We start from the raw sequence: 21,586 nt of genomic DNA, 5'->3' as shown, positions 1-21,586 counted from the left end.
ACAGGTTTCCATCAGTGATGTCCTCAGCAGCTTCTTCACCACGGCTGCATCTTCCAGCTCCCTGACAAACCCCCCCAGGATCTCCTCAGCCTGGCTGTGACCCTGCTCCCCTCTGTGTCCCCTGCAGAGTGCAAGGATGTGAACAAGGTGGCCTACTGCCCGCTGGTCCTCAAGTTCAAGTTCTGCAGCCGGACCTACTTCCGACAGATGTGCTGTAAAACCTGCCAGGGCCACTAGGACACAGCGGGACCCAGCGGGAGCCCCGTGGCAAAACTGGAAGGCCAGAGCTTCACTGGAGGGCTGCCGAGCCCTGCCCTCCCCGGGAACCTCCCCCGGCTCCCACGCTGACTCCGGTCACGCTTCCACGGGCGTCACCCAAACCCGTCCCCCACAGCCCCCTCGGCCCCCGAGCTTCTCAGAGGCAGGTTCCCAGTTCAACCACTGCAGCCCCAGCTGGATGAGCGCTGGGAGAGGGGGGAGCTGGGCAGAGCAGGGACTTTACTTGAAATGCTGATGTTGTTATTTATTAGTAGCGGAGCCAGGTCCCGCTGGGGGAAGCGGCACCGCTCGCCCCGCTCCTGCCTCATCCTGCTCCGTGCCCCCAGGGCACCATCACGGGGCTTGGGCACTCCCGGGGCTGCTGCCCTTCCCTCGGGACCCCAGGGGAGCCAGGGAGGAGGGTTCAGTGCCTCGGGTGACCGGCGTGGCTCGTGGCTCCTGGGTGATGGATGGAGAGGAGCCGCCGGGGGAGTGGGGCCGGAGCAGGGATTTTGTGTCCTCGGGGCTGGGATCAGGTCACCCCATGAGCAGGGGGTGACACTGGGAGAGGGGGCTCCCCAACCTCCTGTAGCCACCAGCTTGGATTGGGCTGTTCCCCTGTTTGCCCTTGTCACTTTTAGGACCAGTTTTTACCCCTCGAAGCACGAGCTGAGCTGGGGGCAGAGGCGTGCAGGGGGCTGCAGTCACTTCACGGGCATCGAGGCTGTGCCAGGCTCAGGGAGAGCAGCACAGGAGGGTGCAGACAAGAATGGGCCTGGCACAGTGTCCCCAGAGCCTGGCACAGTGTCCCCAGGGCCTGGCACAGCAGGACCCTGCCCAGAGATAGCCTCAGCCTCATTTCCAAAGGTGCTTGACTTCCAAAGGTGCTTTGCCTCCGAAAGGTGCTTTGCCTCCAAAGGCAGCCTGGCCACGTGTGGCTGTGGCCTCGAGGTGCCAGTCCCAGTGCCACCCACTTCTCTGCCCACAGGAGGCCTCCAGCGATGGGAAAAGAACAGGTTTGACATTCCTCCAGGTCACCTCGTGGCCAAAGCTGGGCCAATTCCTCCACGGGCAGCCTGTGGAGGAGACCTGACTTCAACCCTCCAAAGTGCTTTTTGTTGGCATTGTAATTGTTATTGTTATACTCCTTTTCAGGCCTTTCCACATCACAGCGATGGGAAACCTTTGTCCAAAGCTGTGTTTTGTTCCCTTGGGGCCATCCCTGTGGTGCAGGGAGGGGACAGACCCTTCCCCCAGAGCAAAGCCCCCGTGTGTTCCTCTCCCAGCTCCATTTTTGTGTCCACCTGCTCCTCGGCCGATCGCAGCTTCTCTGGTGCTCAGCAAACCTCGTTTCTCTTCCTTCCTGGTGCCATGCTCCGTTCTGATGTTTTTTGGGTGAGGGGAGGGGGTGTTTTCACCATTTTTATATCGATATATATCCTACTGACCAATGTTTAACATACTAACTCTGAGGAGGAGCGACGTAAGGCATGAATTATAATAAAGGAGTAGCTACGATCCCGGGCACAGCCTCTGCTCCCACTTGTGTTCCTCCAGCCTGGGGCTGGGTTTGGGCACCCACAGCACCACAGTTCACCCCAAGGAGGGGTTTGGAAGCAGGGGAGGGTTTTCTCTGGGAAGCAGAACAGGTTGGAGAGGTGGGGATTCACCCAGAGCTGTTTAGGACAGGGAGAAACAATTTCCCCCATGGCACAGAGACCCCACCCCGTGTTGGTGGTGCTGGGCTGGGCCAGCAGGGGAGGGGGGATTCTGCCCCTCTGCCCCGCTCAGGTGAGACCCCACCTGCAGAGCTGCCCCAGCCTGGGGAGCAGCAGCAGGAGGACGTGGAGCTGCTGGAGCCAGGCCAGAGGAGCCACGGAGATGCTGCCAGGGCTGGAGCCCCTCTGCCATGGAGCCAGGCTGGGAGAGCTGGGGGGGCTCCCCTGGAGAGGAGAAGCTCCAGGGAGAGCTCAGAGCCCCTGGCAGGGCCTGAAGGGGCTCCAGGAGAGCTGGAGAGGGACTGGGGACAAGGCCTGGAGGGACAGGACACAGGGAACGGCTCCCAGTGCCAGAGGGCAGGGCTGGATGGGAGATTGGGCAGGAATTGTTCCTGGCAGGGTGGGCAGGCCCTGGCACAGGGTGCCCAGAGCAGCTGTGGCTGCCCCTGGATCCCTGGCAGTGCCCAAGGCCAGGCTGGACAGGGCTGGGAGCAGCCTGGGACAGTGGGAGGTGTCCCTGCCATGGCAGGGGTGGCACTGGATGGGCTTTGAGGCCCCTTCCAACCAAACCATCCTGTATCTCTGCAGAGGACAGGGTGGCCTCAGTTTCCTGCAGTAACCCCACTTTTCTCTGCACCTCAAGTGGGGGGGGGGGGGGGAAAGCCCAAAAAACAACAGCAACAAAAAACCAACCAAAAGCATCTCGTTCCTAAAACCACCTCCAAGCACTGACTGACCAGCACTGGGCAGGTGACATCCAGCTGCCACTGCAGGGTGACAGGTCCGGAGGCTCTGAGCATCCCTGCTGGGCTCTGCCCTGCATCCTCTCCCTCAGCCAGCAGCAGCAGAGGTGGGGACACCCCGGGCAGGGCCACCCCCAAGTCCCCGGTAGCAAAGCTGTCGTTGTCCTCCCCACCCCCACAAAGGGTTCAAAATGAGGAAGTGGGAGGGAAAGAAAATTCGTCACGATCGTTGTTACAGCAGAAAGATAAAATCCGAGTGCTCCGGGATGGCCCCGGGCCGCCGGTGACGGGAGCCCGAGCACCTGGCCTGGGGAGGGACACAGGGACATCATGGTGAGTGCCAGCAGGGCCCCACCCTGCTCCCCTCGAGCCCCCCGGGCTGTCACCTCCTCCTGCTGCCACCCCAGGGCCACCTGAGCCCTGCCCTCCCTGCTGCCAGCCTGGCCCCTGGCTGCTCCGGGAGCTGCCCCGTGTCCCTGCTGCACAGGGGACAATGGCCCCAGCTTGGGGACAGGCCTGGGGGAGGGTGCAGGGGGGTGGTGACCCCCAGGACAGGGTGGGGAGCACTAGGGGGGTGGCTCTGTGCTGACACAGAGGGGTTTGGGGTGTGCTGTCACTGCTGTCACTGCTGTCACTGCTGTCACTGTGGTACCCACAGGACAAATTGTCCCCACTGGTGGTGCTGGTTTCTGGTGGGGCACAGGGTGGGGTGGGGGTGGCAGCCACATGGCCCAGGCCAGGAGGGACCCTCTGGGTGCTGGTCCCCGTGGTCAGGCCGTGCAGGGGCCAGGGGCTGCAGGGTGGGCAGCAGCCCCTTCTGGAGGTTGGTGTGGAGGCAGAAGAGGAAGGTGAAAGCTCTCAAAATTCAGAAGATGCTCAGACATGGCCGAAGGGGCTGGCACAGCTCGCGGGGTGATGCTGTCCCCAGCTGTTTCCAACCAGACAGGAAGAGGACAGTGGCCAGGCTAAAACTGAACTTTCTGCCACCCACACTTGTGGCTGTCACCTCCAAGAAGCTGCTCAGATGCTGTCCCCAAAAGCCACTTGCACTGTCCCCTCCTCCACCACCTGAAACTGTTCTGTGGCTTCCTGGAGGACCAAAGGCAGCTATGCCCTGATTCCTACCAGCCCCAGCCCTGCCTAAGTCTGCTGTGACAGTGCTGTGACAAATCTGCTGCTCTGTGGACGCTTCTGGTGGTTTTGGAGCTGCTGATGTTTCTGGGCTTGGCCTATCTCATCTCAAAAGGTGCCACCTTGGGCTGCATCCGCTCCTTGCTCGGGGCTGCAGCTTCTTTTGTGGTTTAGACCACAGCTTTGAACAGAATACACTGTTTTCAAAGTGCTGCCACGGGGCTGCTCCCCTTCCTGCCCAGGGATCCTATCTGAGTGCCAGGAGCATCCTGGCCCCAGGCACAGGGGTGGGCACAGTGCCCATCCCGCAGCTAGGGGTGCTGAGGGGCTCCTCGTGTGCCACCTGCCCCCTTCGGAGCAAAGCCCTTTGTGCCCAGGGGCTGCAAAGGCTGCCTGGAAGGTGGAGGGGGGCAAAATCTTCTCCCTGCTTGGCATGAGGCTGGAATGGCTCGGTGCAGCTTTGGCCTGGGGCAGGAGGGGACTGGACAGAGCAGGGGATGGAGAAACTGCTGCCCCAAACCCCTGGAAGCAAATTAATCTGTGCTCTCACTCCCCACAGGGATGACACCTGCAGCCCTGTCCCATGGGAGCTCTCTGGGCACTGAGCTGGGGCAACATCAGGGTTTTAAGGGATCCTAATTCCCCTTCATCCTGACTTTACTCTGATTTTACCCCATCTTTTAGCGAGCCCTGACCCTGCAAACCCCCTGTGACAGGCTCAGGGAAGGCAGGCAGGAGCACCCAGAGCTCTGCAGACAAACCCATCATTTGGCAGCAGTGAGCTGGTGTTTTCCTCCCATCTGGGCTGCACCAGGTGCCCCAGCAGAGGCAGGAAAGCCCCTGAGTGGCCCAGAGGAAGAGGAGGTGAAGGCACGCTCACCACTGACAGCTCTGAGCGGCTGACAGAGAATCTCTGGGTGTCAGCTCAAAACCTTTGAGCTCTCAATGCAGGAAATTCTCCTTTTGCCTTAATTTGGCCTCGATCAGCAGCCCAGGGTGCCTGTGCCAGCAGCTTTGGGGTGATGGGGACAGGGCACTGAGGTGCTTGGCTGCCCATGGGCTCTTCCCCCCCTGAAACCCAGGGTTTGGGCCAGGTTGGGTGAAGCTGGGCAGCTCCTGGGGTCCCTGGCAGCTCCGTGGGTGACACCACAGTGACTGGAGAGGACAGCTGAGCCTGCTGTGATTTTCAGCTGGATTTCCTAGGGGATAATAGGATGAAAGCAAGAAAAAGGCCCAGGAGGAAGAGGAGGAGCTCTCTGGGTGATTTCAGGCTGTGTGAGCAGCCCTGGATGCCCTGAGCCCCCTGAGATGACCCCAAAAAAAGGTGGTGGGACAACACCAAAAAACCCCTTCAGCAGTTATGTAGGCTTGACTGGAATTTGGGGTTTGGAGAGGGGATGTTTGGGGTTGCAGGGCCCAGTGAGGAGAGAGGCAGGCAGGTGATGGAGCCAGGTTGTGACAGACACCCCAAGGGGGCTGGGGACAGCTGGTGACAACCAGAGGCTGCCAGGAGCCTGCAAAGGTGTTGGGATGCAGAGCCCTGAACACTTGAGAGCCTGCAGGGAAATCAAGTAAAAAGGGGAAGAGGAGAAGAAAAGGGAAATGGAAAGAGTAAGAGGCTAGGGCTGATGGGGGAGAAGTGAAATCGGTGACAGGAGCTCGGGGGGTGAAAGAGGAACCGTGGGGGTGGGGAAAGAGGAGCGGTCCCGACGGGGTGACCCCTCCTGGGCACCGTGCCGGGGCCACACGGGCACCACAGCTGTGCCAGCTTGTCTGTGGGCACACCGAGGCCGAGGGGACGCCTCGGGGTGGTTTCTGCACGGTGAAATCCCCCCCTGCCAGCCCAGGGCTGTGTTCACCCCACAAGGCAAAAATCCCAGGCCAGCCCTGCTGCTGCCCCACAGCCCCGGGGCACAGGGCTGGGCACAGCTGGGCAGGGGCTGCTGGCACCGCCCTGGGCACGAGGAAGGGGAGCAGGGAGCCAGGAGGATGTGGGGGTGCAGAGGATGCCAGCACCGCCCTTCCCCTGCGTCCTCTGTCTCCTCATCCGTCTGTGCATCAACAAAAGTCCTTCATCAGCCCGGCTGGGGAGCAGGGGGCTGGGGCAGGTCCTGTCAGGGCGCTGGGGCAGGTCCTGTCAGGGGGCTGGGGCAGGTCCTGTCAGGGGACTCTGGGGCAGGTCCTGTCAGGGGGCTGGGGCAGGTCCTGTCAGGGGACTCTGGGGCAGGTCCTGTCAGGGGGCTGGGGCAGGTCCTGTCAGGGCGCTGGGGCAGGTCCTGTCAGCTCTCTTCAAGTGCCAGGAGGGGAGCAGAGGGCTGGGGCAGGTCCTGTCAGGGGGCTGGGGCAGGTCCTGTCAGCTCTCTGCACGTACCAGGAGGGGAGCAGAGGGCTGGGGCAGGTCCTGTCAGGGCGCTGGGGCAGGTCCTGTCAGAGGGCTGGGGCAGGTCCTGTCAGGGAGCTGGGGCAGGTCCTGTCAGCTCTCTGCAGGTACCAGGAGGGGAGCAGAGGGCTGGGGCAGGTCCTGTCAGGGGGCTGGGGCAGGTCCTGTCAGGGCGCTGGGGCAGGTCCTGTCAGCTCTCTGCAGGTACCAGGAGGGGAGCAGGGTCCCGGCGGTTGGGACAAGCCCCAGCGCGCTGACATTCGAGCTCTGGGAGTTCCAGCCTGGCCGAACCCCTCCTGCGCACCGGGGGTGCCGGGTTCGGGTGGCGGCTGAGCCGGGGAGCCGGGGCCGGCCCGGGGGCTCCGAGGCAGCCCCGGTGGCAGGAGGTGGCCCCGGCACAGCCGCCGTGTCCCCGTCCCCTCAGGGCAGCAAGGAGCGCTTCCACTGGCAGAGCCACAATGTCAAGCAGAGCGGCGTGGACGACATGGTGCTGCTGTCCAAGATCTCCGAGGAGGCCATCGTGGAGAACCTCAAGAAGCGTTTCATGGATGATTTCATCTTCGTATCCTTCCCCAGGCGCGGGGAGAGGCGGGGATGGGCTCCAAGGCTTTGTCGGGGTTTGGGACAGCGCGTCCCGTGCCCCGCGGGGACAGGAGCGGGCCCGGCTGCGGGAATGTCGCGTTCCCGAGCTGAGCCGCGCTCGGCACGGCCACAGCACCCAAACCCCGCTCCTGGCACGGCCACAGCACCCAAACCCCGCTCCTGGCACGGCCAAGGCACCCAAACCCCGCTCCTGGCACGGCCAAGGCACCCAAACCCCGCTCCTGGCACGGCCACGGCACCCAAACCCCACTGCTGGCACGGCCAAGGCACCCAAACCCCGCTCCTGGCACGGCCACAGCACCCAAACCCCACTGCTGGCACGGCCAAGGCACCCAAACCCCGCTCCTGGCATGGCTACAGTACCCAAACCCCGCTCCTGGCACGGCCACAGCACCCAAACCCCACTGCTGGCACGGCCAAGGCACCCAAACCCCGCTCCTGGCACGGCCACAGCACCCAAACCCCACTGCTGGCACGGCCAAGGCACCCAAACCCCGCTCCTGGCATGGCTACAGTACCCAAACCCCGCTGCTGGCACGGCCAAGGCACCCAAACCCCGCTCCTGGCATGGCTACAGCACCCAAACCCCTCTGCTGGCACGGCCGCAGCACCCAAACCCCGCTCCTTGCACGGCCAAGGCACCCAAACCCGCTCCTGCACCCTGCCGTGACGGGCTGGCAGCAGTGACATTGTCCCCTTTCGCTGTCACCCACCCCCAGCAGTGCCCACAGCGCGTCCTGGCTGCGCTGAATCCCCCAAATCCCGGCAAACCCAGCCCCGCATGGAGCCGGGAGGAGGTGCCACCCCTCGTCCCCAGCGGTGACAGGACACAGGGGACACCGTGCCAGTGCAGGGGACATCGTGCCAGTGCAGGGGACACTGTGCCAGGGCACAGGGGACACCGTGCCAGGACACAGGGGACACCGTGCCAGTGCAGGGGACACCGTGCCAGTGCAGGGGACACTGTGCCAGGGCACAGGGGACACCGTGCCAGTGCAGGGGACATCGTGCCAGTGCAGGGGACACTGTGCCAGGGCACAGGGGACACCGTGCCAGGGCAGGGGACATCGTGCCAGGGCACAGGGGACACGGAGCTGCTCCGGCAGAGCTGGCACTGCCGGGCACCACAGCCCTGCAGGAGGACAGGGACGTGTCCCCGAGCCCTTCTCACCCCACACCTGCCTGGGGACGTGGCCAGCTCGGTGCCCTGCTCCCGGGCCGGGGGTGGCTGTCCCTGCTGGGGACAAGGAGCAGAGCCCCGAGGGGCACAGCAGGGCACGGGGAGGGGTGGCAGCGGGGCTGGGGCTGCTCCCCGCGCCGCTGCGTTTCCCCGGGACGTGGGGATGTGGCCCCGTCCTTACAAGGCGATGCTGTCCCGGCTGTGACTCAGCCACCTCCCCCCGCAGCCCCGGGGCTTTACATGCCTTTGGGGTTGGCTTTTTTTAGCTTTTTGATTTTGTTTTTTTGGAGGGGAAAAATACCCCACGCAGCCTCTCCCTTCCTTTTTTTTTTTTTTTTCTGCGCTGCTGCACGCAGGGCTCTGTCCAGTCATGACTCAACATCCCAAGCTTCTGCATTTCCCAGAAAAGCTCCTTCCTGCCCTTTGGCCGTTGTCCCCCTGCCCCAGCGGCAGGTGGGACACAAATAGGGCAGCAAAGGCTTGGGATAAGCCCACCTGCTCCATCGCCACCTCCATCTCTTCACCCAGCTGCGGCTCACCCCCATCCCGCTGCCGCGCCTCTCCCAGGTGCAATTCCCGCTTTTCCGCGCCCCTGCCCGCACTGAGTGACTCGGGAGCGATGCAGGAAAGGCAGCAGCAGGGTGCCCGGTGGGCAGGGAAAGGCAGGACCCGCGGCTCCTCTCCTCTCCGTGCCTCAGTTTCCCTGGATGTGAAATCAGGATGGGCTCCTGCTGGAAAAGCCGCAGGTGGAGCGTGAGCAGAGGGCGGATTCCAGGGATGCTGGAGAGGTTTTTGGAGCCGATCCCCAGCCCGAGCAGGGAGCTGAGGGGATGCTCCTGCACCCATGGCGCTGCAGGGGCTGAGGGAGCTCTGGGAGTGCCCCAGGTCACGGCAGCAGGGCAGCCCTGCCTGTGCCAGGCTGGAATTGCCACCCTCGTGGCATTCCCGGCGCAGCTCCCGGGACGTGCCAGGGACCCCATAAGCACCTTCCTGCCCCCGGGTGGGACCGGGCAGTGGGAAGGGGGGACACGGGAAGGACACACGGCCCTTGACCTGCTGCCCAGACCTATATCGGGCCCGTGCTGATCTCCGTGAACCCCTTCAAGCAGATGCCGTATTTCACCGACCGCGAGATCGAGCTGTACCAGGGCGCGGTGAGGCTGCCCCGGGGGCAATCTGGGGTTAATTCCGTGCAATTAGGGGCGTCCCCTGAGGGTCCCCATCCTCCAGAGCCCTCCGGCTGCTGCAGGGCTCAGTGCTCCTAACAAGAGACGCAGCAGCAAATCCTGGGGAATTCAGCTCAGAAAGGCTCACTAAAGAAACCCAAACATGGTAAAATGCAGCCCCAGCGAGCTTCCCGAGGAGGAGGGGGGAGATAGAAACCACCAGACACGCTGCTGATGAGCTGGTGTTTGTGGGAAGAGGCTGATTCCCACAGGGGCAGAGTGAGGGGATTTGGGGAGTTCTGTGCCCGGCACTGCTGTCCTTGTCCCTCTTTTAGGGTCAGTGTGAAGAGGCTGATTCCCACAGGGGCAGAGTGAGGGGGTCTGGGGAGCTGGGGGTTCTCTCTGCCCAGCACTGCTGTCCTTGTCCCTTTTAGGGTCACTGTGAAGAGGCTGGTTCCCCTGTGGGCAGTGGAGGGGATCTGGGGAGGGGATCTGGGGGTTGCTCTGTGCTCAGCCCCGCTGTCCCTGTCCCCTGGTTAGGCCCAGTATGAAAATCCCCCCCACATCTACGCCCTGACTGACAACATGTACCGGAACATGCTGATCGACGGGGAGAACCAGTGTGTCATCATCAGGTACTGGGGACACTGGGCACAGCTGGGCTGTCACTGCCCCTGGGGACACCTGTCCCCACCACCCCTTCTCCCCAGCCTGGGGTTTGCCAGCTGAGAGGTGGCTGAAGAATTGGCTCCTGGGCTCTGGCGTGACTGGAGGCTGTGACCAGGGGTGTTCCAGGCAGGGACAGAGCCTTGTGCAATGCAGCTCTGTGGGGCAGTGTTGCAAGGGAAATGGTCAGGATGTGGGGCAAGGCCAGAGACTTCCCTCTGAGGTTCCCAAGTCCCCCTCCTCCACTTCTAAATCTGGTGAGAACAAATTCAACGTCTCATGGAGCTGCTCCTCACTGAGCCACACTCTGCTCACACTGATACCCCTGGGCAGCCCCATCCAAGGGGGTGGCACAGTCCCCAGAATTCACTGTCATCCTCTGGTCCTGCTCCTGGACCCACCCCAAAGCCCCCCCAAGGATGGCTGGCTCTGGTGGGGCCGTTTCACATCTGCTCTTCTTTGCCATTTGCACAGCGGAGAAAGCGGAGCTGGGAAAACGGTGGCAGCAAAATACATCATGGGCTACATCTCCAAAGTGTCTGGGGGTGGGGAGAAAGTCCAGGTAGGTCTGTTGTCCCCCCTGCCACTCATAATTTCACCTCCCAACTGATCCCCACCACCCCGGCCCCCAGCATCCCCCTGATGGGGGCTGATGGTGACACACGGGGCAGCCACTCCAGGACTGGGACACGCAAAGCCTCAGGCATGTCCCCAGGCCTGGAGTGGGACACAGCAGTGCTGAGCCCTGCCCTCCTCTGTCCCCAGCACGTGAAGGACATCATCCTGCAGTCCAACCCGCTGCTGGAAGCCTTTGGAAATGCCAAAACTGTCCGGAACAACAATTCCAGCCGCTTCGTAAGTGCCAGGGCAGGTGCAGGGTCAGCGCTGCAGCAGAACACTGAACCAGCTGGGTTGCAAAGTTGACCTTTAGATCAAGTCCAGCCATTCCCCAAACCCTGCCCCAGGTGTCCCCAAGTGCCACATCCAGCTTTTCAATCCCTCCAGGGATGGTGACTCCACCACAGGATGGTGACTCCACCACAGTGTGTTCCAGTGCCTGACCACCCTGGAGGAATTTTTCCTCACATCCAATCTAAATTTCCCCTGGGCCAATGTGAGGCCATTTCCACTGGCCCCGTTGCCTGTTACCTGGGAGAAGAGACCGACACCACTGGGCTCCACCCTCCTTTGGGTATTTGAGGGAGCAGTGAGGTCCCCACATAAACCATAAAGTTTTCAGCCAGGGGTTGCACACCCCACACAGCTCCTCATGCAGTGGGGAAGAGCCTGGGGGGAATGAGGAATCCCCTGAGGCAGGACCACAGCTCTGAGCAGGATTTGTGCCCGAGCAGGGAAAATACTTTGAGATCCAGTTCAGCCGGGGCGGAGAACCCGATGGGGGCAAGATCTCCAACTTCCTGCTGGAGAAGTCACGCGTGGTGAGCCAGAACGAGTGCGAGCGGAATTTCCACATCTACTACCAGGTATGGGGGTGGCCTGGAGCCACCAGGCTGCAGGGGGGACCAAGAGCTGGCTGAGCACAACCCCCTGTCCCCTCCCAGCTCATCCAAGGGGCGTCCCAAGAGCAGCGGCAGAATTTGGGCATCATGAGCCCGGATTATTACTTCTACCTGAACCAGACAGACACCTACCAGGTGGAGGGCACAGATGACCACAGCGACTTCCATGAGACCATGGTGAGTGCCTGCGAGGGAGGAGAGTCCCCAAAAGCTCTGGGGCCGGGCGGGGGCTCACGGGGTCTGTGCACCCCCAGAACGCCATGCAGGTGATCGGCATCCGCGGCGAGGACCAGCAGCTGGTGCTGCAGATCGTGGCAGGGATCCTGCACCTGGGCAACATCAGCTTCAGGGAGGAAGGCAACTACGCCCGGGTGGAGAACGCTGACTGTGAGTAGCCAAGTGGCTCCAGGGGACGGGGGGAGCCTTGGGAATGAGCGGCAAACTGGCTGTGTCACAAATCCCCTGGCAGAGGAGGGAAACAGCACCAGCACACTCCCCAGGTTAGACATGGGGAAACTGAGGCAGCAAGCAAATGGCTCAGCCAGAGCTTGATCAGCCAGGGGATAGATGCCAGGTGTCACTTTGGGAGAGGAAGGACCCATGTGCTCTGTCATTGTCCCACTGCTGTCCTTCACACTTGGATGGGGCCGAGGGTTTTGACCATGGCTGGAGGCAGGTGGGGAGAACACAGCCCTGACCAGCCCTGCTCTGCCCAGCCCTGGCCTTCCCTGCCTACCTGCTGGGGGTCGACCAGGAGCGCCTCAACGAGAAGGTCACCAGCAGGAAAATGGACAGCAAGTGGGGCGGCCGCTCCGAGTCCATCACCGTCACCCTCAACGTGGAGCAGGCGGCCTACACCCGGGACGCGCTGGCCAAGGGGCTCTACGCCCGCGTCTTCGACTTCCTGGTGGAGGTGTGTGGGCCTGAGAGGGGATGGTCACCCCCTGCTCCAGGAGATGGCCAATCCCACCACCCTGCAGCCAGCTTGTCCCCTGTGTCCCCACAGTCCATCAACCGGGCCATGCAGAAGCCGTACGAGGAGTACAGCGTCGGGGTGCTGGACATCTACGGCTTCGAGATATTCCAGGTGTGTGTGGCTGTGCTGTGCAGCCCGGCTGGATTGTCCTGCCCTGCTCCCACAGCAAGGACAGTGACAGAACCCAGGCTTGCTTCAGGGGTTCTGTGTGGTGGAAAAGTCTCTCCTCTAACCTGTGTTTCTAAAGAAAGACTCAGCAGTCTCTTGTTGTTCGGTCTCAAGGCAGCTCAGGCAGAGGCACACACACACCCTGACATCTTTTCTGTCCTCTGACTTTTTCTTCTCTCCCCCTGCCCCTGGGCTGCTGTTATTTTTTATATGGTACATTACGTGATAAATGTTTACAGTTTTTCCCCAATACCTATTACCTATATTAAATGGTGCTTTTCTACTTTAAATTAATCTATGAGTGCCAACATCACTAAGAACATGGAGGCAAGGAGGAAGAAAGCAGAGGAACAGGACTGGCCTACATTCCTCTATTTTAAACCCTCTGACCCCCATGTACAGAACAAAAACCCCCCTGTACAGGTGTTAAAACCCCCTTATACAATACTAAAAAATTCTTCCCTCTACTTTGTGACTACTTCTACTATAATATCTAAACTTCTGTGACTTTTTGTTCTTCCTGTAAAGTTGGTAAATCATTCCATGGCTCAAACCCAAAATCACAGCTGTTTCCAGCTGCCTGCTAGGGTCTCAAATGCTTCTGACCAGAGCCTGGAACCTCCGAAAATGTCTGTGGGACATTCTGAGTTCCAACAGGACAGCACCTGAGAAGGGTCCCTGGAGTAGCATCCAAGCTCTGCTGGTTGGGATACCCCCGATGAGGCAGATGAGCAGACAAACACTCAGCTCCATTTTCTCTTCCATCTTTCCTGCAGAAAAACGGCTTTGAGCAATTCTGCATTAACTTTGTGAATGAGAAGCTGCAGCAGATCTTCATCGAGCTGACCCTGAAGGCAGAGCAGGTACAAGAGGCTGGGCTGGGGGCTGTGGGGCAGTGCCAGCACCCCAATTCCTGCACCTCCCTCATCCCCGGCACCACAGCTGGAGCAGGGAGTCTGCAGCACCTCCCAGTGGCTCGGGGCACATCCAGCTCTCCCTGTGCTTCTCCAGGAGGAGTATGTGCAGGAGGGGATCAAGTGGACGCAGATCCAGTACTTCAACAACAAGGTGGTGTGTGACCTGATAGAGAACAAGCTGGTGAGTGGGGTCCCCTCTGCTGGGGAGGCTTTTTGGGGAGCATAGGCACCCAGGGACAGGGGCTGGGTGGGATGATGAGGTGGTAAAAGCTGGTCCTGCCAAGCAGCAGAGAATCCCAGACTGGTTTGGTTTAGCAGGAGCCTTAAAGATCATCTTGTTCTACTCCCTGCCAGGATCAGGGACATTGTCCATGATCCCAGGGTGCTCCAAGCCCTGTCCAACCTGGCCTTGGACACTTCCAGCACCTGTGCAAGGGCACCAGCACTAAGCTGTGGCTCAGCATGAAGCAGCTGTGACCAGCTGCAGGATTGAGCCCTGGCACACCCACAGCTTCCCTTTCCCTGTGGCAGAACCCTCCCGGGATCATGAGTGTCCTGGATGACGTGTGTGCCACCATGCACGCCACGGGCGAGGGCGCCGACCAGACCCTGCTGCAGAAGCTGCAGGCAGCCGTGGGCACCCACGAGCACTTCAACAGCTGGAGCTCAGGCTTTGTCATCCACCACTACGCTGGCAAGGTGGGTAGGGCACCCCAAACCCCACAGCCGGCACCCCACAGCCCCACCTGCCGCAGCTGAGGTCCCCTCCTGTCCCCAGGTGTCCTACGATGTGAACGGCTTCTGCGAGCGCAACCGGGACGTGCTCTTCACCGACCTGATCGAGCTGATGCAGAGCAGTGAATAGTGAGTTTGGCAGTGCTGGGGACCTGGGGCACCCCAAAAGGGCTGGGGAAGAGGGCAGAGTCCTCAATATGCAGATCTTTAAGGCTGGTCCTGCCTTTGTGTGTTGGGGTGCTCAGTCCTGCATGGCCCCATGGGCACCGGGGGCATCCCAGGGTTGCAGGGCTGGGCAGAGCAGGGTCATCAGCAGCTCTGCTCCTGCTCCTGCTCCTGCTCCTGCTCCTGCTCCTGCTCCTGCTCCTGCTCCTGCTCCTGCTCCTGCTCCTGGGGGTAGTCAGGGAGGTGGCACTCCGCCCCACAGTAGAGGATTTCCCAGCTGGCCTCAGCCCAGGCCATGTTGGCAGCTCTCACCTGGGGACTGTCACCTCCCTTCCAGTGGTTTCATCCGGATGCTTTTCCCAGAAAAACTTGATTCTGACAAAAAAGGACGGCCAACCACCGCGGGCTCCAAAATCAAGGTGTGTCCCATGGGCTGCAGAGCAGCAGCTGCCTCTGGGGCGGTGGCAAGGGCAGTGCTCCCACCACCCCCTTTGATGCTACAGAGGTCGATCCTTGCACCAGAAACAGGCCAACGACCTGGTGAACACACTCATGAAGTGCACCCCACACTACATCCGCTGCATCAAACCCAACGAGACCAAGAAACCCCGGGACTGGGAGGAGAGCAGGTAACAGGGAGCCCACAGAGCCCAGGAAATGGCACCCAGCCATGGAGATGTGGCGAGGACCAACTTTCCTCCAAAAACTGCAGCCCTGGGCTGTCCCTCTGAGCTGTCCACTAGCTTAGGGAAGCACAAGGAGCACGTGGGGACACACTGTCCTCTTTAGGTGCACCTTTAGGTCTCGTCCCAACCTTTCATCATCCCACACATCCCTCCCTGCTGCACAGGGTGAAGCACCAGGTCGAGTACCTGGGGCTGAAGGAGAACATCCGGGTGCGCCGGGCAGGGTTTGCCTACCGCCGCCTCTTCCACAAGTTCCTGCAACGGTGAGTGGCCACTGGCACGGGGCTGGCAGATCCCACAGCACCTCCTCAGGAGGAGATGAGGGTGTGGGAGGCCCTGGCATGGCTTCACAGGTGAAGAGAGTTGGGGGTGTTTAACCTGAAGAAGAGAAGGCCTTGGTGAGACCTTAAAGCCCCTTCCAGAGACTAAAGTGATCAGCAGAGGGACTTGGGATGAGGGCATGGAGGGACAGGACACAGGGAATGGCTTCCACTGCCAGAGGGCAGGGATGGATGGGAGATTGGGCAGGAATTGTTCCCTGGGAGGGTGGGGAGGGCCTGGCCCAGGGTGCCCAGAGCAGGGCAGTGTCCAAGGCCAAGTTGGACAGGTTTTGGAGCAGCCTGGGACAGTGGAAGGTGTCCCTTCCATGGCAGGGGTGGGACTGGATGGGCTTTAAGTTCCCTTCCAACCCGAACTGCTGTGGGATTCTGTGACCCTGCTCTGTCCCCACAGCTACGCCATCCTCACGCCCGAGACGTGGCCGTCGTGGCGCGGGGACGAGCGCCAAGGGGTGCAGCACCTCCTGCGCTCGGTCAACATGGACCCAGACCAGTACCAGATGGGCAGGAGTAAGGTGTTCGTCAAGAACCCCGAGTCGGTGGGTGGCCCTGACTCCTGGGGGGCACTGCCCGTGGCTGGGCATCACTGGGGAGGGTTTTTGGGGTGTCCTGGCTCAGCACTGCCTGTCCCTCCCAGCTTTTCCTGCTCGAGGAGATGCGGGAGAGGAAATTTGACAGCTTCGCCCGGGTGATCCAGAAGGCCTGGCGCCGGCATGTCGCCATCCGCAAATACGAGCAGATGAGAGAGGAGGGTAAGGCTGGGCAAGGACAGGGACAGTGCCACCCCAGCAGCCCTTATAGTGTCCCCAGCTGTCAGAGCAGCAGCCTGGCTCCTAATCATGGCACTAATGGTGATTAGGTGATGGAGGAACCAGCCTGGGAGTTGTTGTGAGTCTTTTCCCACTCTAAAGGAGAGCATGGATTTCCTGCTCCTATTTCCAGCCCTGGGAGCCTTGTGCTGTCTCACTCTGCATTTCACAAGGCCTGCACAGGGATGGAGGGGAGTAGCTGGGAGTCAGTGTTGGCAGAAGGATGGGACAAGCCATTGACCCCATCATGGGTTTTCCCACCCTCCCAAGCAAGCAGGAAAAATCAAGGAGAAAAACCCAGAAAATGGCTGGGTCCATCCCTCCCTCCCACAGCACAAGGTTTTTTGAAGGCAATTAATGGGTTCCAAAGCCAGCCAAGCTCAAGCAGCTGGGATTCCTCCCATGGTATAAAACAAGCCCCACTTCTTGCTGCCATGACCCATGTGACATCTGGGGGGCTCTGAGCCACCAGCACAGAGCCATGTCAGACCTGCACCTCTTTGGGGTCCCTCCCAGCCGCCAGCATCCTCTACAACTTCAAAGAGCGGCGCAGGAACAGCATCAACAGGAATTTCGTGGGGGATTACCTGGGCATGGAGGAGCGGCCGGAGCTGCGGCAGTTCCTGGCCAAGAGGGAACGCGTCGACTTCGCCGACTCCGTCACCAAGTATGACCGGAGGTTCAAGGTACAAGGACACACCTGAGGCTGGGCAGCTGGTGCAGCTCCTGGTGGCTTCCCTCGGGTGGGATGTGTGTGTGTGGGGTTTGTGCCCCCCCAGCAAAGCCCCCTCACCCCCTTCTCCTCCCCTTTCCCAGCCCATCAAGCGGGATTTCATTCTCACCCCCAAGTACTTCTACCTGATCGGGCGGGAGAAGGTGAAGAAGGGGCCGGAGAAGGGGCAGATCAAGGAGGTGCTCAAGAAGAAGGTGGAGCTGCAGGCGGTGAGCGGCGTCTCGCTGAGGTGTGTCCCTTACCAGGGGCTCTGCACGGGGTGTCCCCATGGCTGGGCTTTCCCTCTCTCCATGCCCTGTTGCTCTCCAGTCCCTCATCCATGGGGGTGTCCAGCCCTGAGGAGGAGGCTCCTCATGTGTGCTTTGCAGAAGCCAGGAAGTTTTCCAGCCAAATCACCCTCCAAATTTCCTTGAGGTGGACCCAAAAACCCTGTGGGATCCCCAAATCCCCACCAGTTTTAGTGAGGTTGACACCCCTGCTTTCTCCCCCAGCACCAGGCAGGACGACTTCTTCATTCTCCATGAGAATGATGCTGATAATTTCTTGGAGTCGATCTTCAAAACAGAGCTGATCAGCCTCCTGTGCAAACGCTTTGAGGAGCTCACCCACTCCAAGCTGCCCCTCTCCTTCAAGGACACGTAAGGATGGAGGCCAGGAGAGGTGACAAAGCAGGACAGGGTCCTGTCACCATGGCCTCATGGCTTCTCTTGCCCCCAGACTACAGTTTCGGGTGAAGAAGGAGGGCTGGGGTGGCGGTGGCATGCGCAACGTCACCTTCATCAGAGGACAGGGCGATGTGGCCGCCCTCAAAGCTGGAGGCAAGACCCTTATGGTCAGCATCGGGGATGGGCTCCCCAGGAATGCCAGTGAGTGCCAGGGCACTGGGGGGTGGCAGAGGGGGGACACAGGAGCGCTGGGGTCACAGGGCACAGCTGGAGCATTGGGGTGAGCTGGGTGTAACCTGTGGGGTTTGTGTCTCCCCTGGGAAGGACCCATTTCTGCTCTGGTGATCGGGCAGCACCGGGACCTCTGGGGAACAGGGTACAAATGGGGGGACAGCCCCTACAGCTGGCTCTGAGGACTGTCAATTAACGGGGGGCTTGTGTCCCCCCAGAGCCCACAAGGAAGGGGGCAGCACAGGGTAGAGGTGGCAGCAGGTGTCCAGCTTCCCGAAGTGCCCCACCAGCACCCAGAGGTGAGGAGGGGGTACGGGGTGGGGAACACCCGGGGGTGCAGGCTGTGCATGGCCCCGCTGTAATGCACCCTCCTGGGCCGGGCTGTTCCAGGGGCCTGCAGGAACGGGGGTCCCCAGATCTCCCGCGGCGATGGCTGGGCCCAGAGGGACACCTACAGGATGCCCCAGAAGCAGACGCGGGGCCCCCCGGCCGCGGCTCCTCCCGCCCGCAGCGCCGGCCACCAGCCCAAGGCACGGCCCCCATCCGAGCACAACATGGACTTCCTCAACGTGCCTGACCAGGGGGTGGCCGGGTAGGTCCTGTCCCACCTCCCTGTCCCTGCCCCATCCTCCTCTCCCACTGCCACCGGCGCTGGGAGATGGAGGAGACCGGAGTGGGGCAATCTGGCTTTGCTGGCAGGACACATCGCCCAGGCTCTTGTGCATCCCAGTCCTCCCAGTCCCTGCACTGGGAGCACCCACGTGTAGGCATGCAGCATGCCATGGGTGTGGGACAGCAGGACGGGCAGCTCATCCTGCTCCAGTTCCCCCAGTCCCAGAACTTGGAGCACCCACCTGCAGGCACAGAGCAATCCCATGGATGGGTGTGGGGGCAGTAGGGTGGGCAAGAAGATGCAGCTCATCCTGCCCCAGTTCCAGTCTGTGCACTGGGAGCACCCACCTGCAGGCACAGAACATCTCAGGATGGGCAGGAGGGTGTAGCTCATCCTGCCCCAGTTCTCCCAATCTCTGAACTGGGAGCACCTAGATGTGCTGCTGGCACAGAGCACCCCATGGGTAGAGCACCAGGGTGGGCAGCTCATCCTGCTCCAGTTCCCCCAGTCCCTGAACCAGGAGCACCCACCTGCAGGCACGGAGCACCCCAGGGGTGGGTGTGGGGACAGCAGGATGGGCAGGGGGAGCAGCAGGATGGGAAAGGGGGGCAGCAGGATGGGCAGGGGGAGCAGAAGGATGGGCAGGGGGGCAGAAGGATGGGCAGGGGGGCAGAAGGATGGGAAAGGGGGAGCAGCAGGATGGGAAAGGGGGAGCACCAGGATGGGCAGGGGGGCAGAAGGATGGGAAAGGGGGAGCAGAAGGATGGGCAGGGGGGCAGAAGGATGGGCAGGGGGGCAGCAGGATGGGCAGGGAGGCAGAAGGATGGGCAGGGGAAGCAGCAGGATGGGAAAGGGGGAGCAGCAGGATGGGCAGGGGGGCAGAAGGATGGGAAAGGGGGAGCAGCAGGATGGGCAGGGGAGCAGAAGGATGGGCAGGGGGGCAGCACATGCCATCCCTCCCGCCGTGCCCGTGCAGACCCCAGCCCTGCCGCCCTCAGGGTGCAGCGGCGGCGCAGCGTGGGCCAGCGGCCGCCCCCGGCCCGGCGCCCCAAGCCCCAGCCCAAGGCCGGGGGCCCGCGGTGCCGGGCGCTCTACCAGTACATCGGGCAGGACGTGGACGAGCTCAGCTTCAACGTGGGGGACGTCATTGACATCCTGATGGAAGGTACCAGGCTCCTGCCCTGCCCGGCTCCTCTCCACGCCCCTGCGCTGGCACCACAGCTGATTTTTTGTCTCCTCCCCAGATGCCTCTGGCTGGTGGAAGGGCCAGCTGCACGGCAAGGAAGGGCTTTTCCCTGGGAATTATGTGCAGAGGATCTGAGCTGGAGAAAAGGACGAGGTCACCATCCTCCCACCCCACCCACAGACGCTGTTCCCAACGTGCCAGGGCACCTAAAGTTTTCCCACCAACTTCAAAACTTCCTAAAAAACTTCCAAACCATGAAGTTTTCCTACCAATGCTGGCACAGAGTGAGCGTTTCCTCATGAGCCCCCCGGACTGTGCCAAATGCCAGGCCCTTCAGCTGGGGCAAGGACAGGCTCTCGGCTGCTTGTTCATACCCTGGGACTCAAAACTGCTCCGTGGTCCGAACACAGTCTTTGTTAACAATGATGGCAAATACGCAGACTCAGCAAACCTGACTCAAACCTTGAGTTTGGGGGTTGTGTTTCACCCGCTCCGGCTGTGACAAAAGCTGTGTGGGCAGACACAGACCGGAGGCAGCCCCGTTCCTCCCAGCGTGAACCCTCCAGAAAACGCTGAAAATACAAACCAGCTCCAGCTCAGGCAGCTCGTGGCGCTGGGTCACTCAGCACAGCCGGCGAGGCAGATCAGGAGCAGGCTGCTGCCACTGTGCCCTGGCTTGTCACAACTCCAAGAGTGTCTCGGGCAAAGCCCACGGAGCTGTCACAGCCTTTCCTGGCAGAGCTCAGAGGCTGCTGGGCCCCGCAGCTTGTGGGGTCACATCCCTGTGGGGCCAGGACCGATGCTTGGGGTGGCAACCACGACTCTCTGTGCCCACACGCCACAGCCCAGGGCAGGGCAAAGCTGGGGGTGTGGGGTGCGGGGTTTGAGGTGTGGGGTGTGGGGTGTGTGTGAGGGGGGTGATGAAGGGTGTGTGGGGTGTGTGGGGTGTGTGGGGTGTGTGGGGTGAAGGGTGCGGGATGTGGGTGTGGGATGGGGTGATGGGTGTGGGATGTGGGATGGGGTGAGGGGTGTGGGGTGGGGTGAGAGGTTTGGGATGTCAGATGTGGGGTGTGGGGCTGGGGGTGCGCGATTTGGGGGATGTGGGGGATGTGGGATGTGGAATGTGTGGGATGTGGGATGGGGTGCGGGATGAGGGGTGCCAGGTATGTGGGGTGTGGGGCTGGGGGTGCGGGATGTGGGGGATGTGGGGTGCGGGGTTTGGGGTGTGGGGTGAGGGGTGTGGGCTGTGTGTGTGTGGGGTGATGAAGGGTGTGCAGGGTGTGATGAGGGGTGTAGGGTGTGTGTAGGGGGGTGTGGGGTGCAGAGTGTGTGGGGTGTGGGGTGTGTGGAGTGAAGGGTGCGGGATGTGGGTGTGGGGTGTGAGGTGAGGGGTGATGGGTGTGGGATGCGGGATGGGGTGAGGGGTGCGGGATGTCGGATGTGGGGTGTGGGGCTGGGGGTGCAGGATGTGGGGGATGTGGGGGATGTGGGGGATGTGGGGTGTGTGGGATGTGGGATGGGGTGCGGGATGTGGGGTGTGGGATGAGGGGTGTGTGATGAAGGGTGTGCAGGGTGTGATGTGGGGTGCACGGTGTGTGTGTGGGATGTGGGGTGCGGGATGTGGGATGTGTGGTGTGTGTGTGTGTGGGGTGTGTGGGGTTTGGAGTGTGGACCTGGGGGCATGGGGTGCCGGGTGTGTGGGGTGTGGGTGTGGGGTGTGTGGGGTGAAGGTGCGGAATGTGGTGTGGGGTGTGAGGTGAGGGGTGTGGGGTGTGGGATGGGGTGACGGGTGGGGGCCGAGCCCCGCCCGGGGCGCCCCGGGAGGATTTCAGCGGCAGAGGGAGGGACGGGCCGGGAATGCCCGCCCCGAGCCCGGCCCTGCCCGCCCCGAGCCCGGCCCCGCCCGCCCCGAGCCCGGCCCTGCCCGCCCCGAGCCCGGCCCTGCGCCGGAGGAAGTGACGGGAGCGTGAGCGCACAGAGTGCGAGCCCTGAGCCCGGC

The 21,586-nt window shown here is 61.7% G+C and overlaps 2 protein-coding genes across 2 annotated transcripts in view; both read left to right on the top strand.

The window, feature by feature from the left end:
• The window catches only part of ADAMTS10 (ADAM metallopeptidase with thrombospondin type 1 motif 10), an 82,569-nt gene extending 80,787 nt beyond the window's left edge, over positions 1–1,782 (top strand). Inside the window, exon 25 of the mRNA XM_085562552.1 lies at positions 128–1,782. Within this exon, the coding sequence (XP_085418678.1) occupies positions 128–237 (110 nt within the window). The 3' untranslated portion in view covers positions 238–1,782. The remainder of the gene's footprint in view (positions 1–127) is intronic.
• Positions 1,783–2,893: 1,111 nt separating this feature from the next.
• MYO1F (myosin IF) lies at positions 2,894–20,054 on the top strand. Its single transcript, XM_085562553.1, has 28 exons — positions 2,894–3,052; positions 6,655–6,792; positions 9,078–9,167; positions 9,720–9,814; positions 10,320–10,407; positions 10,611–10,700; positions 11,198–11,329; positions 11,408–11,542; positions 11,620–11,752; positions 12,082–12,278; positions 12,372–12,452; positions 13,286–13,372; positions 13,521–13,607; positions 13,958–14,125; positions 14,205–14,290; positions 14,664–14,745; positions 14,849–14,955; positions 15,177–15,275; positions 15,745–15,889; positions 15,988–16,102; positions 16,676–16,845; positions 16,976–17,121; positions 17,384–17,530; positions 17,610–17,758; positions 18,007–18,087; positions 18,179–18,380; positions 19,400–19,566; positions 19,646–20,054. The coding sequence occupies exons 1-28, from the start codon at positions 3,050–3,052 to the stop codon at positions 19,720–19,722; spliced, it is 3,297 nt and encodes a 1,098-aa protein (XP_085418679.1). The 5' UTR covers positions 2,894–3,049; the 3' UTR covers positions 19,723–20,054.
• The last annotated feature ends 1,532 nt before the right edge of the window (positions 20,055–21,586 follow it).

The sequence above is a fragment of the Lonchura striata genome, chromosome 28 (genome assembly GCF_050655825.1).
Source record: "Lonchura striata isolate lonStrDom1 chromosome 28, ASM5065582v1, whole genome shotgun sequence".
NCBI lineage: Eukaryota > Metazoa > Chordata > Aves > Passeriformes > Estrildidae > Lonchura > Lonchura striata.
The sequence above is the reverse complement of the archived record's forward strand: the minus strand, read 5'-3'. Positions and strand labels throughout refer to the sequence as shown.

Excerpts from the sequence above, each read along its gene's own strand:
- MYO1F (XM_085562553.1), top strand. Across the intron at positions 11,543-11,619 it reads GCGACTTCCATGAGACCATG|AACGCCATGCAGGTGATCGG; the intron begins GTGAGTGCCTGC and ends GTGCACCCCCAG. Across the intron at positions 12,279-12,371 it reads TCTTCGACTTCCTGGTGGAG|TCCATCAACCGGGCCATGCA; the intron begins GTGTGTGGGCCT and ends GTGTCCCCACAG.